At 34.5% G+C, this 22686-nt stretch overlaps 1 protein-coding gene across 1 annotated transcript in view; it reads right to left on the bottom strand.

The window, feature by feature from the left end:
- Positions 1–1910: 1910 nt before the first annotated feature.
- Positions 1911–22686, bottom strand: part of cep120 (centrosomal protein 120) — a 39436-nt gene continuing 18660 nt past the window's right edge. The window contains exons 16-21 of the mRNA XM_055011777.1: positions 20906–21067; positions 20714–20836; positions 19620–19718; positions 6427–6572; positions 4399–4622; positions 1911–2697 (exon numbers count right to left, since the gene is read on the bottom strand). Coding sequence (XP_054867752.1) covers positions 4406–4622; positions 6427–6572; positions 19620–19718; positions 20714–20836; positions 20906–21067 — 747 coding nt within the window. The 3' untranslated portion in view covers positions 1911–2697; positions 4399–4405. The remainder of the gene's footprint in view (positions 2698–4398; positions 4623–6426; positions 6573–19619; positions 19719–20713; positions 20837–20905; positions 21068–22686) is intronic.

Consider the following 22686-nt stretch of genomic DNA (forward strand, 5'->3'; position numbering starts at 1 on the left):
CATTTTTTTTCGACATAGTATAGTAAGGCGTTTTTTTGGCGCCAAAATTCATGATGATTTTTTTTTCAAAGAAAACCTTCCTGGAGTGTTTTTCACGGCCTCCTTTACATTATTTCATCATATGGCACGTTTTTACAACATGTTTGAAAAATCTCATTTTTTTTCGACATAGTATAGTAAGGCGTTTTTTTGGCGCCAAAATTCATGATGATTTTTTTTTCAAAGAAAACCTTCCTGGAGTGTTTTTCACGGCCTCCTTTACATTATTTCATCATATGGCACGTTTTTACAACATGTTTGAAAAATCTCATTTTTTTTCGACATAGTATAGTAAGGCGTTTTTTTGGCGCCAAAATTCATGATGATTTTTTTTTCAAAGAAAACCGTCCTGGAGTGTTTTTCACGGCCTCCTTTACATTATTTCATCATATGGCACGTTTTTACAACATGTTTGAAAAATCACATTTTTTTTCGACATAGTATAGTAAGGCGTTTTTTTGGCGCCAAAATTCATGATGATTTTTTTTTCAAAGAAAACCTTTCTGGAGTGTTTTTCACGGCCTCCTTTACATTATTTCATCATATGGCACGTTTTTACAACATGTTTGAAAAATCTCATTTTTTTTCGACATAGTATAGTAAGGCGTTTTTTTGGCGCCAAAATTCATGATGATTTTTTTTTCAAAGAAAACCTTCCTGGAGTGTTTTTCACGGCCTCCTTTACATTATTTCATCATATGGCACGTTTTTACAACATGTTTGAAAAATCTCATTTTTTTTCGACATAGTATAGTAAGGCGTTTTTTTGGCGCCAAAATTCATGATGATTTTTTTTTTCAAAGAAAACCTTCCTGGAGTGTTTTTCACGGCTTCCTTTACATTATTTCATCATATGGCACGTTTGACGTTTTTGTTAAATTTCGGACGACATACTAAACTATGACGTTATGGTGATATTTTGGACGACATACTAAACGACGTTTTGGTCACATTTTGGACGACATACTAAACTATGACATTTTTTTCACATTTTGGACGACATACTAAACTGACGTCTTTTCCACATTTTGGACGACATAGTAAGCTATGACGTTTTAATGACATTTTTGACGATGTGTCATAGTACGATGTGTTGAACTAGTTTGTGTTGTAGTACTGCAGTTCTGAATTCTTTTCAGTCAGAACCAGTTTTTTTTTCTTTTGGTTTCAGATAAAAACTTGAGCTGAGAAAGTGTGGAGGAAGATTTAACTCTAACATCACATTTGCCTCTTTATTATCTTCCTTGGTCTCAGTAGATGGATGAGTCTGAACATCTGCACACACACACTGCTGCTTGTGTTAACATGTTGTTGAACATGTGATAACACGTGTCGTCTGTCTGGTCGACCTCCAGCTCTGTTCTCTGTCCACTCACTTCTATCAGCAATATATTTTAATGTTCTGTGTTGTTTCTATTTGACTCTATTTCTTTACTTAGTTACACGTTTAATATTTAAAGCTTTTCTTTTAACTGCCATTGTAAAAGGTCACTAAAAACACATAAAAGATGCATTCAAATGCTACTTTTAAGCTAGTAATCATCTGTATCATTAATAATTATCCACTAATTTAATTTAAACAGACAGTTAATCTGATATTTAAGCTGCTGGTATTTTCTGAGCACGTTTACCACAAATACAAACATAAATGTTGGATTTTAGAGTCTATAATAGTTATTTAAGTGAAGGAGGTGGAGAAAAATGCAGAAATGTTTCTTTTTCTTCAACTCATATTTAAATGGGTAAAAGTTCAGCTGCAAGTGAAACAGAAAATAAAACCTCTGTCAGTATTTAACTACTACTATTAATCTACTTTTAATAAGATAATTTAAATGTAATGGTTTGATAATAAACAAAAGAAAAGTAACATCTAAGACTGTTAAATATCTTTATTCTATAAACAGTAAAATATAGACAGCATCAATGAAAACTAACACAGAGATCATCTTTTATCCAAAAATAATTTATTCTAAACAAACAGATCAGACTCTCTGATGATAAAAAATAAATTAATGTCTCTTATTGTCTACAGACTTTCCTGAGGCTGCAGCGCCACCTGCTGTCAGACCACAGCCTCGTCAATAAAATAACTCATTAATGCATCAGTCCGCTGATTCTACATGTTCAGTCATGTTGGTTTTCACATGATTTTCTTCATCTAAGCTGCTCTTTTTGTTAACGTCTGTCAAAAACCAACACAGATTTTAATATTTACCACAAATCTGAACCTTTTCTGACAGAACACTGATTAAATTTGTGTTTCTGACGGTTGTTCTGACAAAAACTGATGTTAGAATAACTTATATTGTCACATTTTCCAGAAAAAACAGAGAAAATAAGTGTTTGTTTTGAAAGGACTGTAGTGGTGTGTTCACTGACACTCCAAAATGTAGGAGATATTTAAAAAGGTTAACAGATCTATAAAATCAACCACAGGATGCCGTAGTGTCCTTGAACACATCATCATAGAGTCTGAAAGTGTGCAGTTTGGTTGGATTTATCAGTAATTTGAAGGTTAAACATGGAAAACCAGCAGGATGAAGCTTTAAAGAGAAGATTCACAGTTTTTACTTCCTGTAACAGACTTTAGTTGACGACAGCTGGACGGTTTTCCATCTTTTAGCATCGATGGATCATCAGGAATCATCAGTTTACAGCCTGGATGGACAGAAAAAAGACAAACACGAACTTTTCCCATCAGACAGATTATGAACACACAAGAAAAAGACGAAAACTAATCTGAAACCTCCTTCAGAGCACAGAGTCTAAAACTGTCCCAAAGACACATAAAAGTTCACACTAAACGACACAAAATGTAGATCTAGACACAAAGCATAAAAAAAGAGACGAAAAATGCGATATAAAATGCAGTAAACAGACGCAATATGACCAAACTAACACGTTTTACATCCATCCAGGTGTCACCATCTGAACACTAGATCTAGTTTCTGTTCATTTCCTCTAGAAACTGATCAAAATGATTCTAAACTTGTCATAAATAAGTTATAAATACCATAAAAGTGTCTGTCACCTAAAAATAGCTAAAACTGATTGAAAACAAAGTTCAGAATGATGCAGAAAGTATCTCAAAAGTTTCCCACAATGACAAAAACCTCCCAAAAATGACTCCAAAACGGTCCAAAGTCCCGAAAACCTTTCAGAAATTTAACACAAACTTGTCAGAATGGCCAAAAATGGACTAAAATGACCAAACTGTCCAAAATTACTCTAAACCTGTGTTAAATAAGTAAAAAAATGAAGCAACATTACCGACAAAGTGTTGACAATGACTCATAATTTAGCCACAACTGAACCAAAATTTTCAAAACCTAAACACCCCAAAAATTCAGCAAAATGACCTAAAAGTTGCTAAAACTGACTCAAAAATGTCCAGAATGATGAAAGAACAATCACTGCTATCCTGGATGTGTTTCTGTTGTGTTTGTTCACAATGAGACAAAAATGTAACAAAATACCTCAAACCTTTCAGAAATGTAACTAAAAAATGTCAAAAAAGGACAAGAAAGTGGACTAAAACGACATAAAAGTGTCCAAAAATGTTCAATCCAATGTTTGTGACACGAGTGGTAGAAATGTTGTCAAAAGTTTCCCACAATGCAAAAAAAAGTTGGCAAAAATGACGATAAAACTGTCCAAAATACCTAAAACCTTTATGAAATATAGCAAAAACATGTCAAAATGGACTAAAATGACATAAAACTGTCCAAGATTATTTTAAATCTGTTAAATGAGTTAAAAAAATCAAGCAACATTACAAAAAACATGTTCACAATGAGCCAAAAATTGAACAAAAAAACCTCCAACTGATCCAGATTCTCTCTAAAGCTTTCCACAATGACAAGAAAAATTGTCCAAATTACCTAAAACCTTTCTGAAATTGAGTCAAACATGGTTGAAAATTGACTAAAATGACACAAAACGGTCCAAAAATGATTCTAAACCCGAACTAAATGAGTGAAAAATGAAGCATAATTACCAAAAAACGTGTTCACAAAGAGCCAAAAATTTACCAAAATATTTCCAACTTTCTCAAAAGTTTCTCACAGTGACAGAAAATTGTCCAAACTACCTAAAACCTTCCTGAAATTTAACGGAAAAATGACTCAAAAATGGACTAAAATGACATGAAATGATTCTAAATCTGTCCTAAACAATGAAGTAAAGTCACTAAAAAGTGCTTGAAAAATGTTGAAAATGATCAATATAATAAACATCCAGATAAAAAACGTTTGTAACTAACGACACATGAGCTGATGATGTTTAGCTGTTAACTGGATTAATCCACTGAGGTTAAAGGGTTTCTACTAGAAGCTCCTCCTCCTGAACTCGCTGGTTTACCTGCAGCTCAGGTGTGCTCAGCTCTCCTCTGATTGGCCGTCGTCATGGCGTCCTGAATCTGTCTGTTGAGCTCGGCGATGATCCGGTCTTCATGCGTGTAAACTCCGGTCCTCAGCAGCGTGTCTCGCTCCTCCAGCAGACGGCTCAGGTGCTCCTCACCTGGATAGGGGGCGGAGTCAGAGGTGGAGGGGGCGGGGCCTGACAGCTCCTCCTGCTGCTTTAACCTGTAAGATTTAAAAACAAACAAACGTTAGTATGATAGCTGGTTAGCTAGCTTCAGCCTCCATCAGTGGTCAGTTAAGCTAAGCTACATTAGCATGCTAGTGTTAGCTTAGCTTTAAAGCTCAGGAGACGTTTTCTACAGTAGTTTAATGTGATGGATTTTATATAGTCAGTAATTTTTCTGTGAAGCTAACAGTTGATGCTAATCATCACATTTCTGCTGCGTTTTTTAAACTTTTATTATCTTTGTTTACTTTTCTTTCAGTCTCTTCATGTTTTTAGTCTTTAATTAGTTTTTCTTTCTGTTCCATGTCAGTAAAATCTATTATTGTACTAATAAATAGTTCAACTTTAGGTGTAAATGTGGGAATTAATCATTAAAAAATAAAATGTGAAACTGTTTGTTGTAATTATGTGTTTTTATTTATTTACTAAATCTTTATTTTTAAAATTATACAATGGAAGCCACTTGGTCATGCATTAAAATAAAAACAATTAATAGTAAGTTCAACGTGAAGTATTTGGATATAAAACCTGCATATTTAATTTATTTAACTGTTAAATCTTGTTTTTTGCTTTAATTATTAGTTTTGGATGCCTGACATCATCAGACTAAGTGACTAAATTAACCTTTTGGTACATTTATATTTATTTAAATATAGATTCATTTTTATTGTCTTTTTATAAATAAATAAAACTGAAACTAAAGTGTCCTGTGTTTTATCAGATGGAAGAACAGTTTTAAACTCTGTCAATTCTGATTATTTTATCGATAAATCGATCAACATTTGTGCATCAGGAGCCAAATAAATCGCTTTTTAATAATAATAAATAGCTTTTTTCAGTAAAAGTCAGATCTGACTTTGATCTCTTCAATGTTCCTTTGAGTAGAAATGAATCTAACAGAGGATCTGATTCAATCATAATATAATAAATTAATTATTATTAATCAATAATGAATCTAATAGGATCTGATTCAATAAACAGCTTCAAACAAAACACTAAAACTTTTATTTTTAGGATTGTGTTTGTCGTTTCATGTAATTTACTGATATCAGATGTATTTATTACCTTATTGGTATTTTATTAGTTTCTTATCACTACTTATTATTTTATTCTTTAAAACAAATTGAATCTCACCACATGTATGGACACTAATATATAAACAGATATTAAATAAAGTTGTTATTATCGGTATAATTTAAAACCGGCTTTTTTATCCAGCATTTTTTAATACTTTATTTCTCTCATCTTTATTTATGTTGTTTTATTAACATTAACCATTATTTTTTATTGTATTTCATTCAGAATAATGTTGTTAAATAAGTTATTACAATTTATTTTGGTACATTTCATAATTTTATCTGTCATTTTTACTTTCTTTCATTTTAAATCATTTTTGTATTATTTTAATTGTTAATGACTTATTTCTAATTGATTTATTATTCTAGTTAGTTCAGTTAATTGTCATATTTAATATTTATCAGTCATTAAAGCTGTATTTTGTACAACTTCTAGGTTTTAATCCTTAATATTTAAATGACTCCTGTAAATTCACACTAGAAGTAAAACTGTAGCATTTAAACTTTTCATAATCTTATTTTTCTATCAGAAAACACTTTGGCTCAACGTCTCCAGCTTTAATATTTTCTAAATCTGAAAATAAAAAGCCAGTTTATCATCATCTTCCTCTCGTTGTTCTGGCTTTATGACATATTTTTCTATGTATTGAAGAACACGGAGCAGATATCCGTCGTCGTGTTTGTGTTTCTGGACCAACAGTCCCTCCCTCAGGTGTGTTCCTACCTGTTGAGTTGGTTCTTGATGTCGTCCAGCTCCTGCCGGTCCTGATGCATGGCCTCCTTCTCCTCTGTTGCTAGGTAACGCAGCCTCATGGCCTCCAGCTCCGCCTGCTGCTTCTTCAGACGGTTCATGGCGTTTTCCTGCTCGCGCTGCGGAAAAACCAGGAAACAAACCGTCAACGTCGTTTTTAGTTCATTATTATTTAAGATGTTCACAGTGATTTTAACCCTCCTGATGTCTTCATTTACAGACACCAAAAAATACTGTTTCCTTGTCTGAAAAAAATCCAAAAATTCTGCAAAAAAATTCCAAAGATTTCAAATCAAATATTTGATGATTAATAGATAATTAATAATCACATATTGGTTTTCTGCCTTTAAAATGACTCTAACAAGGTTTTTAGTCCCAGCAGGAAGTCATCAGAACAGAAACTATCAGGGAGACTTTCATGAAAACTGGCAAAAAGTTTTGTTTTAAAACTGAAACTAACATTATTTTCTGTATTAGAACCATTTTTAAGGAACAATCGATCAATTGCACCATTAACCTGCAGAATCCGATCAAAACTTTCCCAATGAAAAACCAAGAAAAGCAGCAAATTGTCAAATTTGTTCACTTGGAACCATAAAATGTTGATTAACAGTAAATCCACCATGAAAGGTTTGTTTTCTGCTGTTAAAATGACAATTAGCAGATTATTAACGCTAGTAGAAAAGTCAGGAAGTCGTCAGACAGGACAGAAATTAGAGAATATTTCATGAAAACTGGCTAAAAGTTCTTATTTATCACCACAGCTAAGAATTATTTTCCTTATAAGGTCGTCAGATGGTTAATTTATGATTAATTAATCAACTGTTTGGTCTATAAAACACCAGAAACTAAGTTTTGTTGGTTCAAAACCCCCCGAAATTAAATGTAAGACACTGCAAGATCAGGAAAAACCTTAAATTCTTCTATTTGTTCACTTGGAACCATCAAGTATTTGACTATTAACAGATAATCAATAATCACATATTGGTTTTCTGTGACTGAATGGATCACGTCCAGACAGAACATTTAAAAACAATCCTCCAACCTGCTGTGAAACGTTCCAACAAACCTTAATTCTACATGTTCAGTGATAAATTTGTCTGGTTTCACATTTTTTCTGAAAAAGCCGCCTGAGAAAAAATGCAGCCGGAGAGAATTCACACGGTGAGAAACCGAAAGAAAAACCCAATAAAAACGTCTCGGAGTCATATTTCTCTCAGCTGCTCCCAAAACCAGAGCAGAACCCAGAACCGACGACTTCATAAATCAGAGACACTTTAATTATCGATTAAAAGAATTATTACTGCATGAACAGCAACAACCTGCTGGAGGAAGAAAGAGGCCAGAATAAACCAAAACATGAAACCTGAGAGCTGAGAAACCAAATAAAACCACAGAACAGCTCATATCAGACACCAGTAGGTTGGTTTTAAACAAATTAAAGAATCACAAGGAGGAAAATGGTCGTTCTCGAAGCTAAAAGGTCAACAAGACAAAAACCCTGAAGTCCTCCAGCTGAAAATTCTTCTTTAAACCTCATTTTTTTCCAGACAAAGACATAAAAGCAGCAAATTCTTCAGTTTCTATAAACTTTAGGGATCCAGTACTTTGGGGTTTTTAGTGGAAATGACCAAAAACAATGAATTCAATCTGAAAATAATCTCACAGTTGTTGCATCTGTATCTAGAAAACCGTCCAGTTTATTGGAGCAGCAATAATTCCTCTGATATTAAACTTTATTCTGATTATTACACTTTAAATGGACAGTTGTTTGGACACAGATTTCTGTCTGGAAGTCATTAGAGTCTCTGATATCATCGGTTTTCATTGTTTTCATGATTAATCAGGCGATTGTTCCATAAAACATCAGACTAATTGATCTAAAAGATGCTAAAAGACCAACTAAACTTGGAATCATTGATGATTGATAGATAATCGATTATCAAATGATTGCTTTGAAAGTCGCTTAAACAATCAGTGGATTTAAGTCAGGAAGTCTTCAAAACAGGACAGAAATTGGAGAAAATTTTATGGAAAGTGGCAAAAGTTTTGGTTTAGGTACAATTATTGTCTTTATCAGGAAATCAGATGATGAATTTTCATGATTAATTGATGACTTGTTTCATTTTTATTCCATAATAATGTGAAAATTTGCCTTCAGTTGTCCAACCTTCTGTCCAATATCACATTAAAACACTGAAGAAAGACCAAGAAAAGCAGAAAATTCTCCAATTAGTTGACTTTGAACCACAAAATGTTCATTACTGATTTATCGACCATGAAAAGTTTGTTTTCTGCTGTTAAAATGACAATAAGATTTTTAATGCTAGTAGAAAGCTCAGGAAGTCATCAAAAGATCCTGTAAGACTTGGAAAAACCAACAATTCTTCTATTTGTTCACTTGGAACCATCAAATATTTGATAATTAATAATCACATATTGGTTTGCTGTCTGTAAAATGACTTTAACGAAGTCTTTAGTCCCAGCAGGAAGTCGTCAGAAGAGAAACTATCAGGGAAACTTTCATGAAAACCGGCAAAAAACTAACCATTTTTAAGGAATAATCGATTGATCGCTCTATTGAACTTCAGAAGACGATCAAAATTGACCTTTTTTGTCAATATTTGCCCAATGAAAGACCAAGAAAAGCAGCAAATTCTCCAGTTCACTTGGAACCATCAAATGTTAATTACTGATTAATCAACCACCAAAAGTTTATTTTCTGCTGTTAAAATGACAATTAGCAGATTGGAACCATCAAATATTTGATGATTAATAGATAATTAATAATCACATATTGGCTTTCTGCCTTTAAAATGACTTTAACAAGATTTTTATTGCTGGTTGAAAGGTCAGGAAGTCATCGAAACAGGACCGAAATTAGAGAAAACTTCATAGAAACTGGCAAAAGACCGCAGCGAATAATTATTTTCTGTATCAGGTCATCAGACGGTTAATTTATGATTAATTAATCAACTGTTTGGTCGATAAAACACCAGAAAACTGAAAAATGTCCTTGTTTTATCTGACTAACTGTTCAAATGCCCAATAATTTAAATTTTAAGGCACTGTAAGATCAGGAAAAACCTCAAATTCTTCTATTTGTTACCTTGGAAGCATCAAATATTTGATCATTAATAGATAATTAATCATCACATACTGGTTTTCTGCCTTTAAAATGACGTTAACAAGGTTTTTTAATCCTGTCAGGAGGTCGTCAGAACAGAAACTTCCATGAAAACTAGCAAAACATTTTGGTTTAAATCTGAAACTAACATTATTTTCTTAATATTTCCTTTTTTTTGTCCAACTAACTGTTGAAAAAGCAACAAATTCCTCCACCTGGGGACCTGGAACTATGAAATATTTGATGCTTTGGTTAAAACAGCTTCATGTTGACTTTGTGCTGATCAGCTGATTGATTTATTGACTCGCTGCAGCAGCTTCCTGGGTGTTTTTAAAGCTAACGTTGCCTATAAATCTGCAGCTAACGGTCTCTAGCTGTAGGGAGGTGATGTGAGCTGAAGCTGGGATCCGTCTGTGATGACGTAGAGCAGAACGTCTCGGTTCTGGATGGGAAAAGCAACATTTCCACCTCCAGTTTCACACAGCGCCGTGTTGACTCAAGCTGCTCTCTGAGGACCATTAGCCGTCTGCATTACAGCCGCTTTCAGCCTAATTACTAGAAAAACAAACAGGCCAAACATTTTCTCTGGAGCTCGCTGCCAAAGACAATCTGAGGCCGAGTCCTGGAACAATCAGAGGACGAGGCGATACCAGGAGCTACGAGAACTCTGGAAACCCAAAATACTCAACTGAACACCAAGAAAGATCCAAGAAACATGGAAAGTTATCAAAGTAGTGAGTCTGGAAGCATCACGTTAACAACAGTCTTTATAATTAATGGTTTGGTCGATAAATCAGTCGTTGAGCTCCAGGTGGCAGCAATAATGTCTGGTTCTGTCCAACCAAGAGCCAAAAAAACTCAATTTAATATAAAGTAAGACCAACAAATTCTCTCTTTTGGTGTTTTCAGACAATTATTCAATTTATCAACTGCTTTATGACAGAAAACCAACAGTCCAGGATCAAAATATGCAATTTAAGACCAAGAAAAATGGTAAAATTCTCATATTAGTCAGTTTGGAAGCATCACATTAACAACAGTCTTTATAATTAATGGTTTGGTCGATAAATCAGTCGTAGAGCTCCAGGTGGCAGCAATAATGTCTGGTTTTATCCAACCAAGAGTTTAAAAAAAAAAAAAAAAAAAAAACTCAAAAATATTCAATTTAATATAAAGTAAAACCAAGAAAAGCAGCAAATTCTCTCTGTTGGTGTTTTCAGACAATTATTAAATTAATCAGCTGGTTAATGTGACAGAAAACCAACAGTCCAGGACTAAAACATTCAATTTAAGACACTGAAAGATCAACTAAAATAGTAAAGTTTTCATTTTTGGTTTCAAACTTCAAATAATTAATAGTTTATCACTTATTAAATGTTGGTTTTCTCCTTGTAAAATGGATTAAATTAATTACATTTTGGGGTTATTTGTATTGTTTAATTGCATTTTTTATTCCTTTTACCTGTAAAGCACGTTGTGTTACATTTGTATGAAAAGTTCTATATATAAATAAAGTCTGATTGATTAATGGATTGATTGACTAAAGTCAGTAGAAGGTCCGTCATTATGGACGTGAGGTAGCAGAAATTAATATCATGAAAACCATCCAGAGTATTTCTGCCAACGTCTTGCTGCTGTAAAGTTTAAATAAATGTGTTTAATGATGAAGAACTTTCAAATAAACTGATCATTATCGGGTTAAATATTACTGATATAACTGAGCTCAGCTTCAGCCTGAAAATAATATCTGAGATCTCCGTCTTCAGACTGAATGAAGCTCAGATCCAGGTTCTCTGACCCGACCATGACTTCTCCTCCTCCATTATTGTGCTTTCAGAGCAGCTGTGGAGGACAAACACTTTCCTCTGCTCACATGGAGTTTTCTGAGCACCTGTGGGAGTTCAGCCAGAGTTCCTCCTCCAGGTCTTCTGGGGGTTTCATGGATAAAACACGAAGGGAAAAGATCGGAACTCACATTAGAGATAAATGACTTTCTACTGCAGCAGCTGAAACCACTGAGAATATTATAAACATCTAGAAAATGTAAGCTGAAGGAGCTGAACATCAGAGAAGGTATGGAGGGTCGATTTGTGAATCTTTTAGAGAAAAACGTCATCATCTGAGCAGAAACACAATAAAGTTAGAATAATTTATGAGTCATAAACACAAGATCCACCAGAACCAGACTCTAGTGGATCAGTTCTCCTGGAGAGAATTACACCATGAAGACTAAAGAACAAGAAACTCTGAGAAAAGCATCAGTCAGGATGATACGAGAACATTTCAAGTTCCTGAAGATCTCTAGGAGTCCAGTTAAATCCATCACTAAGAAATGGAGGGAAGGTGGAACATGAATAAATCTGACTAGAGCAGGACGTCCTCAAGACCTGAGAGACTAGAGAGGGAGGCCACCAAGACTCCTATGACTCCTCTGAAGGAGAAAGAGACTAGAGAGGGAGGCCACCAAGACTCCTATCACTCCTCTGAAGGAGAAAGAGACTAGAGAGGGAGGCCACCAAGACTCCTATCACTCCTCTGAAGGAGAAAGAGACTAGAGAGGGAGGCCACCAAGACTCCTATGACTCCTCTGAAGGAGTTCCAGCTTCAGACTGTTCATCCAACAACTGTTGTCTGTTCTTCACCAGTCAAAGCTTCATGGAGACAAAGAGAAAGACTCTGATGGAAAAAGCTCCAATTAAATCTGGACTAGAGTTCACCAGAAGACATTTGGTCTGAGGAGACCAGGATGGAGCTTTATGTCCATCAGACACTGAATACCATCACAAACACACCATCCCCACTAGGAAGCATGGAGGTGGCAGCATCACGATGTGAAGCATGGTGGTGGCAGCATCATGATGTGAAGCATGGTGGTGGCAGCATCATGGTCGTTCAGCTCAAGGTTCGTCTACTAAACACTGAGTGGAAGGAGGTGGATACTGATGAACTTATTTTCCATTTCAAATTTGAATTAATCAACATTAGTTTGTTCAAATCCTGGCAAACAATTAGAAATCTGTCTTTAAAAGTTTCAAGACTTAAAATAATTCAACAATAAAACTTAATTAAGTGTATTTAAAGTGAATAAATCATATGAAATGGACATTTAAAAATATATAAACATAGAAATGTGGTTCAAATCCTAGTAAAAAATAAGTTTTTTAAAATTAGTTTAAAACTTTTTTTTTTTTTAAAAATCATTAAAAAAATATATGATTTATTTGTTAATTTGTCCAATTAATAGATCAAACATTTTTCTACATAATTGTCTTTCTATGTTTTATTATTTTTTGCTGGTTAATGAACAGTTTTTGCTTTCATTGATGGTTTCTGTTCCTGCAACAGTGAAAAGTTTAACCTTTAAATGTTCCATCATCTCTGGTGTGTAATTATTATCATTTCTAACGAGGTTCATAGTCTCGTTTCCAATCAAACTGATTGATCCCAGTGGAAGTTAAACAGTTTGTCTTTGCTGGTTTCCTAATAATGTTATAAACTGTAAATGTGTAGAACGATATTCCTTAAAATCCCTCATCAGCTCCAAAAAACGAATCAAACTCTGTGAGCTCCAGAACATCCCAGTCTGACTGCTGGGAACCAGAACCTCCTGAGACCAGAACTCTGAAAGAAAAGTTCCATCTGCTGCCCGACAGACGCTTTTATACAAACAGATGAGAGACTTTCAGTGAAAAGTGAAACCGAGACGTTTAGCTCATCCACACGTTATTCAGTCCCAATAATCGACTTTCTAGGAAACGTTTTTCCACTTCCACCAAACATATTTCCCCATTTTTCTCTTAAAAACTTAATTATAAAAGAGCAGATACTGAATAAACGCAGCAACAACAAGCAGTTTTCTCAATTTCTACTGTAACTACCATCAAATTTAAGTGAAATTCAATGGAAATGTGTGTTTATCTTACAGCTAAATTGCAGCTAAGCTTTGGAAAATTCTACAGAAAGTTTGAATTTGGGTTGAAATTTTCCAAGAATCAAAAAGTTCTGTTAAAGTTTTTGTATCAGCCGTACAAGAAACTGGAATTGACTTTACATCAAAAAACATTTAAACACAAAACTGGCATCAGGAGACTTTTTCACATCAGTTTCTCTTCTACTGAAGTAGGTTTTCTATGTTGGATTTTCCTTCTTTCTCTATGAAATGACCAAGTTTTGTCTTCAGTTCCACAACAAGCAGCTCCTAAAAAGCCAAATTTAGCTAACTGACCTCCTACTGAGCCTCTAAAAACACCAAATTTAGCCCCTCGACTCAAAACTTTAATCCCTTTGTCCCAATATTTTCGCCTTGGAAAGACCAACTTAAGCTCCTTGTCCCAATATTTTGAATGGAGGAAGACGGAGGCCGGCGCTCTGATCTCAAACCTCGGCATTAATTCTCCGGACGCCGGCACCTCCTGGGTTGAGGAGCACATTATTCCTGGGACAAGAATTTTTATGATCCGACTTGAGCTAAACATCACGCCATGCGAGGCGCTGAGAGGAGAGAATAAATAGGCGAGTGGAGGCCGAGAAAAACCAAACAAGCGGCGGCTTGAAAAAGCACCGAGCGGCCAGATGGACGGTCGTGTAAACACCGGCCTGATATTTTATAAAAAGCGAGAGTGTGACATCGGAATAGTTAGCGCCTGACTGGCTTATTGCTCAACAGCCATCCCAGGATGATTAATAGGAGGGGGGTGACACTCAGCACCAAACCCCCTTAGAGCTGCATAAATCACCCCATGCTTTCTTTACAATGATGTGGCACTTAGAGAGCGAGGAAGGGGGGATGGAAGGGAGGAAAAACCCTGGAAAAACGGCAGAAGGAAGGCTAGAAAGGAAAAGGGAGGAAGGAGCAAGAAACAAAAGATGGAAGAACGAGAAAAAAGAAAGATGAAGCAGAGAAAGAGGAGAAAAGGCTGAAAATGACAGAATAACAGCACTGAAGGGATTAAAAAAGAGGTTGAAAATAGGAGGAAAAAATAAAGAAAAAAGGCAGAAGGAAGACTTGCAACGAAAGGAAGGAAGGAGCAAGAAACAAAAGATGGAATAAAGAGAAAGTAAGGAAAAGAAAAAGACCAAAAGTGAAAGACGGAAGCAGAGAAAGAGGGAAAACTCTAGAACTTAAAGACTAAAATAACGTAAAGAGAGGAAATGATGAAGATGTTTGATAGTGATGAAGATAACTGGATCCAAAAGGGTTTACAGAAGAAGTTGAGAAGGAAAAAAACTGAAGAAAAATGAGGAAAAGAAAGACTAGAAACAGAAAGAAGGCAAAGACAAGAAATAAAAGATGGAACAGTCCATCATGTTTTAGCTTTGTCCACTTTTTCTGCTTCAATCTTTCCCCTTTTGCTCTTTTTCTTTCCCTTCATTTCATCTTCTGTTTTCAGTCTCTTCATCTTTTTCATTTATGGTTTTTCTTCTCCAAAAAGAGATAGAAAAAAAGGAGGTAAAGGCAAGAAAGAAAAGATGTAAAAAAAAAAAAGAGAACGAGGAGAGAAAGAACGAGGACAAAAGCCAAAGATTACAGACTAAAACAATGTAAGTTGAGGAAATGATAAAGACTTTTGAGGAATGATGAAAAATAGACGCAAAAAAGCTGAAAGGAGGAAAAAAACTGAAGAAAAAGGCTAGAAATGAATAGGAGACAAAGACAAATGATGGAATAAAGAGAAAGAATGAAGAGAACAAAAAGGACAAATGGAAGCAGAGAAAGAGGAAAACACCCTAGAAATTAAAGACGAGAATACGATAAAAAGAGGAAATGATGAAGATGTTCATGGACGATGAAGAACAAGAGATGCAGAAAGGTTGAAAGGAATAAAATATTGACAAAAAGGATGAAAGAGACTAGAAACAAAAGACAACATAAGGAGAAAGAAAGGCAAAGAAAAAAGCAGAAAGGAGGATAAAAAGCAAAAAACATTCTAGACTTACAGAAAATGAGGTAAATTAAGGAAATGATGAAGATGTTTAAGGACGATGAAGATAAAGGGATGGAAAAAGGTTAAAAGAAGTCATGAGGAAAAAACTGAAGGAAAAGGAGAAAAAACAAGGAGGCAGAGACAAGAAAAGATGGAATAAAGAGAAAGAATAAAGCAGAGAAAAAGGAAAAAATGTAGAAATAAAAGACTATAATGATGTAAATTGAGGAAACATTGAAGATGTTTAAGGATGAAGAAGATAAACGGATGGAAGAACGTTGAAAGGAGGAAAGAGACTAGGAACAAAAATTAGGAAAACACAAGAAATAATAGACAAAATAAGGTGAAAGAATAAAGCAAAAAGTAAAGATGGAAGCAGAGACAGAAGATAAAACCCTAGAAATGAAAAACTAAACTGTGGTAAAGAGAGGAAATGAAGAAGATAAAAGAATGGAAAAAGGTTGAAAGAACAAGTTAAGAAGGAAAAAAATGAAGAAATAGGAGGAAAAAAACAAAAAGGAGGCAAAGACAAGAAAGAAAAGATGGAATAAAGAGAAAGGAAGAGGACAAAAAGTAAAAAAATGATGGACTGAGACGGGGCTGAAAAAGAAAAGAGGAAATGAAGAAGAAAAAAGGTTAAAAGAAGCCGTCAGACGGAGGATGAGGAGGAGGATGAGGAGGATGAGGAGGATGAGGAGGATGAGGAGGACCGTGGCCCACATCTCCAGACTTTTCCAGCTGGACTTCGTCAGTAACAGTTATTAGTTGGTGGCTGGAGGTTTACTTTGGTCTGGCTGAGGCTGAAGCTCCACTTAGAGCTCAACATGTGATTACATGAACGTCTATCTCTGTGAGGACGTCCAGACCTCCGCCTCTGCAGACCACGATTCAGCTTTTCACTCTTTTACAGAATCAACGTTTCATTGTCTACTCCACGTCGACTAAATATTTATCTCTGGTGTAAAAACACACCTCGCTGCCTCCATTTTACTGCTCCTCACACAAACACTGGGGAGGCTTTCTATACTTCTGAGGACACAAGGGGAACTCTAACCAGGACTGAACAACAGCGAAAAATGTCCTCACTAAGAATGCAAAATGTAAACTGTGTTCCTGGAAATATCAATCAATAATCGATCAATTATCAATATGAATTAAGTGCAGAAGATTTTATATCTTATATATAAAGAGCTACTTTAACCCAAAACACAACTGGCTATCAGAACGTTGTCTTTGTGGACTGGAGGTCATTAAACACTACAAAAGTCTTTGTCATTGTGCCCCTTGTTAGCTAAACCCCTACAATGATCAATAATAGGCAGCACTACGAATTAATAATAACCTATTTGCAATCACAGCTTTTGGATTACAATGATTGACAAGTCAGTTGGATATAGGAGGTCATTAAATGCCACAGAAGTCTTTGTCATGGTGCCCCTTTACTAGCTAAACTCAATGCTCTCTGCTTGCCTTCTTTATCAATAATCGGCAGCACTGAGAATCAATAATCAATTATTTGTTGTCACATGCTTTTGGATCACAACATGTCAATTGGATATAGCAGGTCATTAAACGCCACAGAAGTCTTTGTCATGGTGCTCCTTAATTAGCCAAACTCCCACAAAAACCAATAATTGGCAGCACTGCATATCAATAATCAATTATTTGTAACACAAATTGAGCACAACAAACAATAGTCGTGTGCTGATAATGCCGTCACAAGCTTTCACTTGGATAAAGGAGGTCATTAAACATCACAGAAGTGTCATGATGCTTCTTTACTACACAAACCCCCACAATGATCTCTGCTTGCATTCTTAATCAATAATTGACTGCACTTAGAATCAATAATCAATTAATTGCCAACATGAACATCTTGTAGTCTGAGTGATGCCCCCTCTGGTCTCTAAACACTAAGAGGCTCCACCTGGTGGAACAACTAGGTACTACAGCTGATCGCCATTTACAGACGTGCACGACCTTCTTTCTGCTTTACAGATGAATGTGTTTTTAACTGTGTAAATTATTAACAGTAGATTAATAATCGAGCATTAACATCCCTAGTGTAATCCTTAACCCACATTTTCAACACAGTGGCTGCCTCCTAACTTAGCCGCTAGCTGTTAACGTAGCCTTAGCCACAGTGAAAGCAGCTAATGTCCTCATTTGTGCAGATATTTGGGCTTCTTGTTCAGGTGTTGCAGAGAGTCGTGTCAGTCAGTTAGAGGAGGTTTATAAAGTTAATCTGACTTTATAAAGATTCTACGGTGCTGCAGATAGTGTTAGCTGCAGGCTACAGGACATAGCTAACCTCTTAGCAACAGCCATAGCCAATTACTATCATTGTCTGTACACTGTAAAACGTCCTGTGCACTGCAACGTGGTCATTTAAAAAAAAAAAAAAACATTAAAAACATATTTATGTAAAGTTTTCAGGTCAAAAGTATGATTAGTTTAAGTGTTTACATCCAAAAAAAACGGCTTCTTAAATGATGACAGAAGCAGATTAGCTAAATTAGCTTATAGTGTTTCAATGCTAATTTAACATTTTTAATTCACCAGTTTAAAAGCAGCTCTTACTTCTGATCATTCGGCTCATTTCTTGTACATATTCCATTTAATTAGATTTAATTTCCACCTTTATTTCCAGCTGAAGTCGACCTAACGTTTCTCGCTGCTACACGCATCGATCATACGTGTTAAAGTCGTGTTTTTGCTCCTGGGCTGACGGATGGCGTGGAGGCGGCTCGTCTTTAAACAGAGCTGCTGTTAAACGTTAAACACTGTCAGCTCGTCTCTAGCAGCAGATTAAAAACCAAACGCAGAAAAACTCTCATTATCTGCCGTGAAATACGACCGCCGGCCAACGGAGAGTTCAGCTTCAAACCGTCTCCGTGTTTTTGAACGTGTTGTTATGACTTCTGTCAGAGTTAGTTTCAAGCTTTGACTTCACGTTTTAAAGTGTTTTTCTATCGTCTGACTTCACATCACTGACGTACTTTCGGGAATTAAACCTGCAGTAGGATTAATATATAATTAGTAGTATTTATTCTTCGTTATTATAGCTTCATGTGTTTGTTTTAAATATAGAGATTTTTTTGTGTGTTTTTTGGGAACTTAGAATTTTTATAAATGGATTTCTTATTTATTAATTACTTCGTTAAAAAATTTCAATTTAATTGATAGTTATTTTAATTTAATAGATTTTTTAATTTTTATTTCACTACTTCAAAATAAGAAAAAATTAAAAAATATTGTAAAATTTTGTAAAAAATTATTGTAATTAATTATTGTAGTTTAACTTTATTTTTTTACTTTAAACATTTTTTTAAAATTTGATTTATTACCACTTTAAATATTTTTCATGTCATTTTATTTGTTGTATATTGTATTTTTTTTATTATTAGTTATTTTTTATTTAACATTCATTTATACATTTTTCTTTAAAACATGTTTGTATTTATTATCATTTAAAAATATTTTATTTAATTTTATTTGTCATATATTGTATTTTTTAATTTCCCAGTTATTATTAGTTATTTTACTTTAATTTATAATTTTTTCTGTAAATGTTTTTTGTATTTATAATAATTTTAAATATATTTAATTTCATTAAATTATTGTTAATATGTTATATATTGTATTTTTTTATTTGTTAATTATTACTAGTTATTTTATTGTGCTTTATTTTATAATTTACTAATTCTTTTAGAATTATTTTTCCATTCATTTAGTTTAATTTTATGTCCACTATTACAGTGTGGACTTCTCTTGTTTTTTACAAAACCAGATCTACGATTTGATGTTTTTACCTTTTCTGATTTTTAGCGACCAAATAATCCGTTTATTAATGAGGAGAATAATTAGCAGATAATTCAAAGCTCTCTTATGTCTTTACATGTTGTTTTTTTTAAATTATTATTTACTGATATTTAAATCCTGTTTTCTTTCTACCATCAATAAAGTGACCTAGACCCTATTAATTGTTAACTGGATAAATGTGAAAAAGCAGAAAACCGACTTTTAGTTTTTAGTTGTTGCCTCTTTTCTGTCTTTAAAAGTCGTACTCTGGTGTAAACGTTGGTGAATAACACCTGTATAATAATGATCAGTACCTGTTTGAAGCGAGCCAGTTCCTTTAAGGCTCGACCCCACTGCTGCTTGTAGTGAAGTTTAGATTTAGTCGTCGACTCCAGTTTCCTCTCCAGCTCCACCTGAACAACCACAGAGAAAACCATCAGTCACAGTAAAGACAGAGTTAAAAGGTTTATACAAATATTACCAACATTTAGTCACATCATGATAGAAAATATACATTTATAGGGTTTTATTTTACATTAAAGGCAGAAAAATGAAAAATCTGTTTATTAGATTATTATTATTTATTAGATTAAAATGTTGACATGTCATCATAACTGCAATGTCTCCATTAACTTTTTTTTAGAAAAAAAACACCATATTCTGTAAAAAACTAAAAATCCTGAGCTCTTCAGTGAGTCTGAGAAACCAAACTGGGACCAACAAACCAAAACAACACAAAAAACACAGAACAACACAAAAGCGACAAAAACAAGACAAAACGACACAAAGACAACAGCAAAAAAATGATACAAAAGAGGCATGAAATGACAAAAATGTGTCCCAAAATGTAAAAAAATGACACAAAAAATGACAAAAAAAGACACAAAAGAGAAAAAAATGACATAAAATGATACAAAATGACTAAAACAAGACAAAACGACACAAAGACAAAAAAAACAGCAAAAAAAATGACACAAAAATGACAAAAATGAGACCCAAAATGTACAAAAATGAGACAAAAATGACAAAAACGAGACACAAAAGGACACAATAGACAAAAAACTGACAAAAAAGACACAAAATGGCAAAAAAACAAAAAATGACAATAGACGAAAAAATAAGACACATAACGACACAAAATGTGACACAAAATGATAAAAATAAGACAACATGACAGAAAGGAGACAAAAAAATGACAAAATGAGACAAAACAAGTTATATCTATAGTATGTGGAGACAAAACGACACAAATGAGACAAAAAAGAACAAAAAATGTCAAGTTGTGAGGATGAACTCCTTCTGAGGCGGTTTATGATGATGATGAGCTGTTTTCATTCTTTAATCTGAGATCTAAAGCTGCAGCTCTGCTATTTCTCTCACAATAAGAAGCTTTAAAGCAGCTGCTGACCTTCTCCAGAGTGAGCAGGTTGATGTCTGCCTGCAGTCTGAACTCTGGTCTGACATTCTGCTGCTCTCTGTACATCTGGAACTCTCTCTCCAGATGTTTGTATCGAGACTCTGCATCTGTAATCTGGACGTAAACACAACGTTAGTTTATTATTTACAGAGAATCAGGAACAAACAACCAGCCGGTTCCTACCTGCTGCAGCAGCCGTCCTCGTTCCTCCTCCATCAGCCGGACCTTGTCTCTCTCCAGCGCCACCCGGTGGTCGCAGTCCTGCTGCAGCCTCCTGCTGGCGTCCTGCTGCTGCCTCTGGAGAAGATCATGTTCAGCCCTGAGCTCCGTCTGCAGCCTCCCGGTCTGAACGTTCAGGGAAGGAAAAAGGAAAATACACTGAGGAAAGCTGAAAATGACCCATCAAAGCACTTAGAGAATGTTCTGCTGAAAGGTGCTACACAAATAAAGTTATTATTATTAATGTTAAATGAGAAACAAACTGACCAGAACAAAGCACACAACAACACAAACGAGACTAAAACAACGCAAACGAGACTAAAACAACACAAACGAGACTAAAACAACACAAACGAGACTAAAACAACACAAACGAGACAAAAAACAACACAAACGAGACTAAAACAACACAAACGAGACAAATGAGACAAAAATCAAGACAAACAAGACAAAAAACAAGATAAACGAGACAAAATCAACAAAAAACAACACAAACAAGACAAAAATCAAGACAAATGAGACAAAATCAACAAAAAAACACAAACGAGACAAAAAACAACACAAACAAGACAAAAATCAAGACAAATGAGACAAAATCAACAAAAAACACATACGAGACAAAATCAACACAAACGAGACAAAAAACAAACAAGACAAAAACAACAGAAGACAAAAAATTTACAAAAAACACAAACAAGACAAAAAAACAAGACAAGAGACAAAAATTACAAAGAAATGACAAAAAATAACACAAACGAGACAATGACAGAAAATGACAAACAAGACAAAATGACAAAAACAAGACAATATATGACAGAAAGGAGACACAAAATGACAAAAATGAGAACAAAATTACAAAAGAAAACACAAAACGACACAAAATGGCAAAAAAAACCCCGACAGAACAGAAAAATAACGAAAATGTGACACAAAATGACATGAATGACACAAATGAGACAAAAAACGGCAAAAAATGACACAAATGAGACACAAAATGACAGAAACATGACAACAAATGACAAATCAAGACAAAACGTGACAAAAATGAGACACAAAATGACAAACTAAGACAAAACAAGCATCAGAGGTGGTGAAGAACAGTCTGACATTCTGATGATGTCAGAGTGAAAACATCGTCTGGTTCAGTGATTAATTGGAGCTGAAACACTTTCATTAATCACCTTCAATCATTATTGATAATTTAAGTCATTTCCATGTTAAATTGTGAGGATTTGTTGTTTTATTTACACCTGAAGGCATCATTTTTTAGTGTTTCATCACATGGACTCAGATTTGAGATGTTTTCTGACAAACCAAGTTTACTTTTAGTTTTCTAACTTGCACTTGGACTGATGTAGCTTTTGCTTTGTTCTTCTTTTAGTCTGCCATTCTGTGTTTGGCCACCAGATGGAGCTGCAGTGTGAGGAGTACAGATGTGCAGCGGTGCAGTGATGCAGATGAAGACTAACACTGAATTATGGGATGCTCTAATGAGACACAACAGAAATGATGAAACAGCAGAGAAGTCCTCAGTGAACAAACCCTCATCACTAAACGTCTGACTTTATCTTGTTTTTCTCATTTAGTGTCTCATTTTAAATGCTTCATGCTTTGTGTTCATTTTGTCTCATTTTTGTTGTTTTGTGTCTCGTTTTTGTCATTTAGTGTCTCATTTTCGTCATTCAATACAGGTTAATTTTATCTCATTTTGTCTGTTTTTTTACCATTTTTTGTGTCTAGTTTTT

The sequence above is a fragment of the Amphiprion ocellaris genome, chromosome 6, assembly GCF_022539595.1.
Source record: "Amphiprion ocellaris isolate individual 3 ecotype Okinawa chromosome 6, ASM2253959v1, whole genome shotgun sequence".
NCBI lineage: Eukaryota > Metazoa > Chordata > Actinopteri > Pomacentridae > Amphiprion > Amphiprion ocellaris.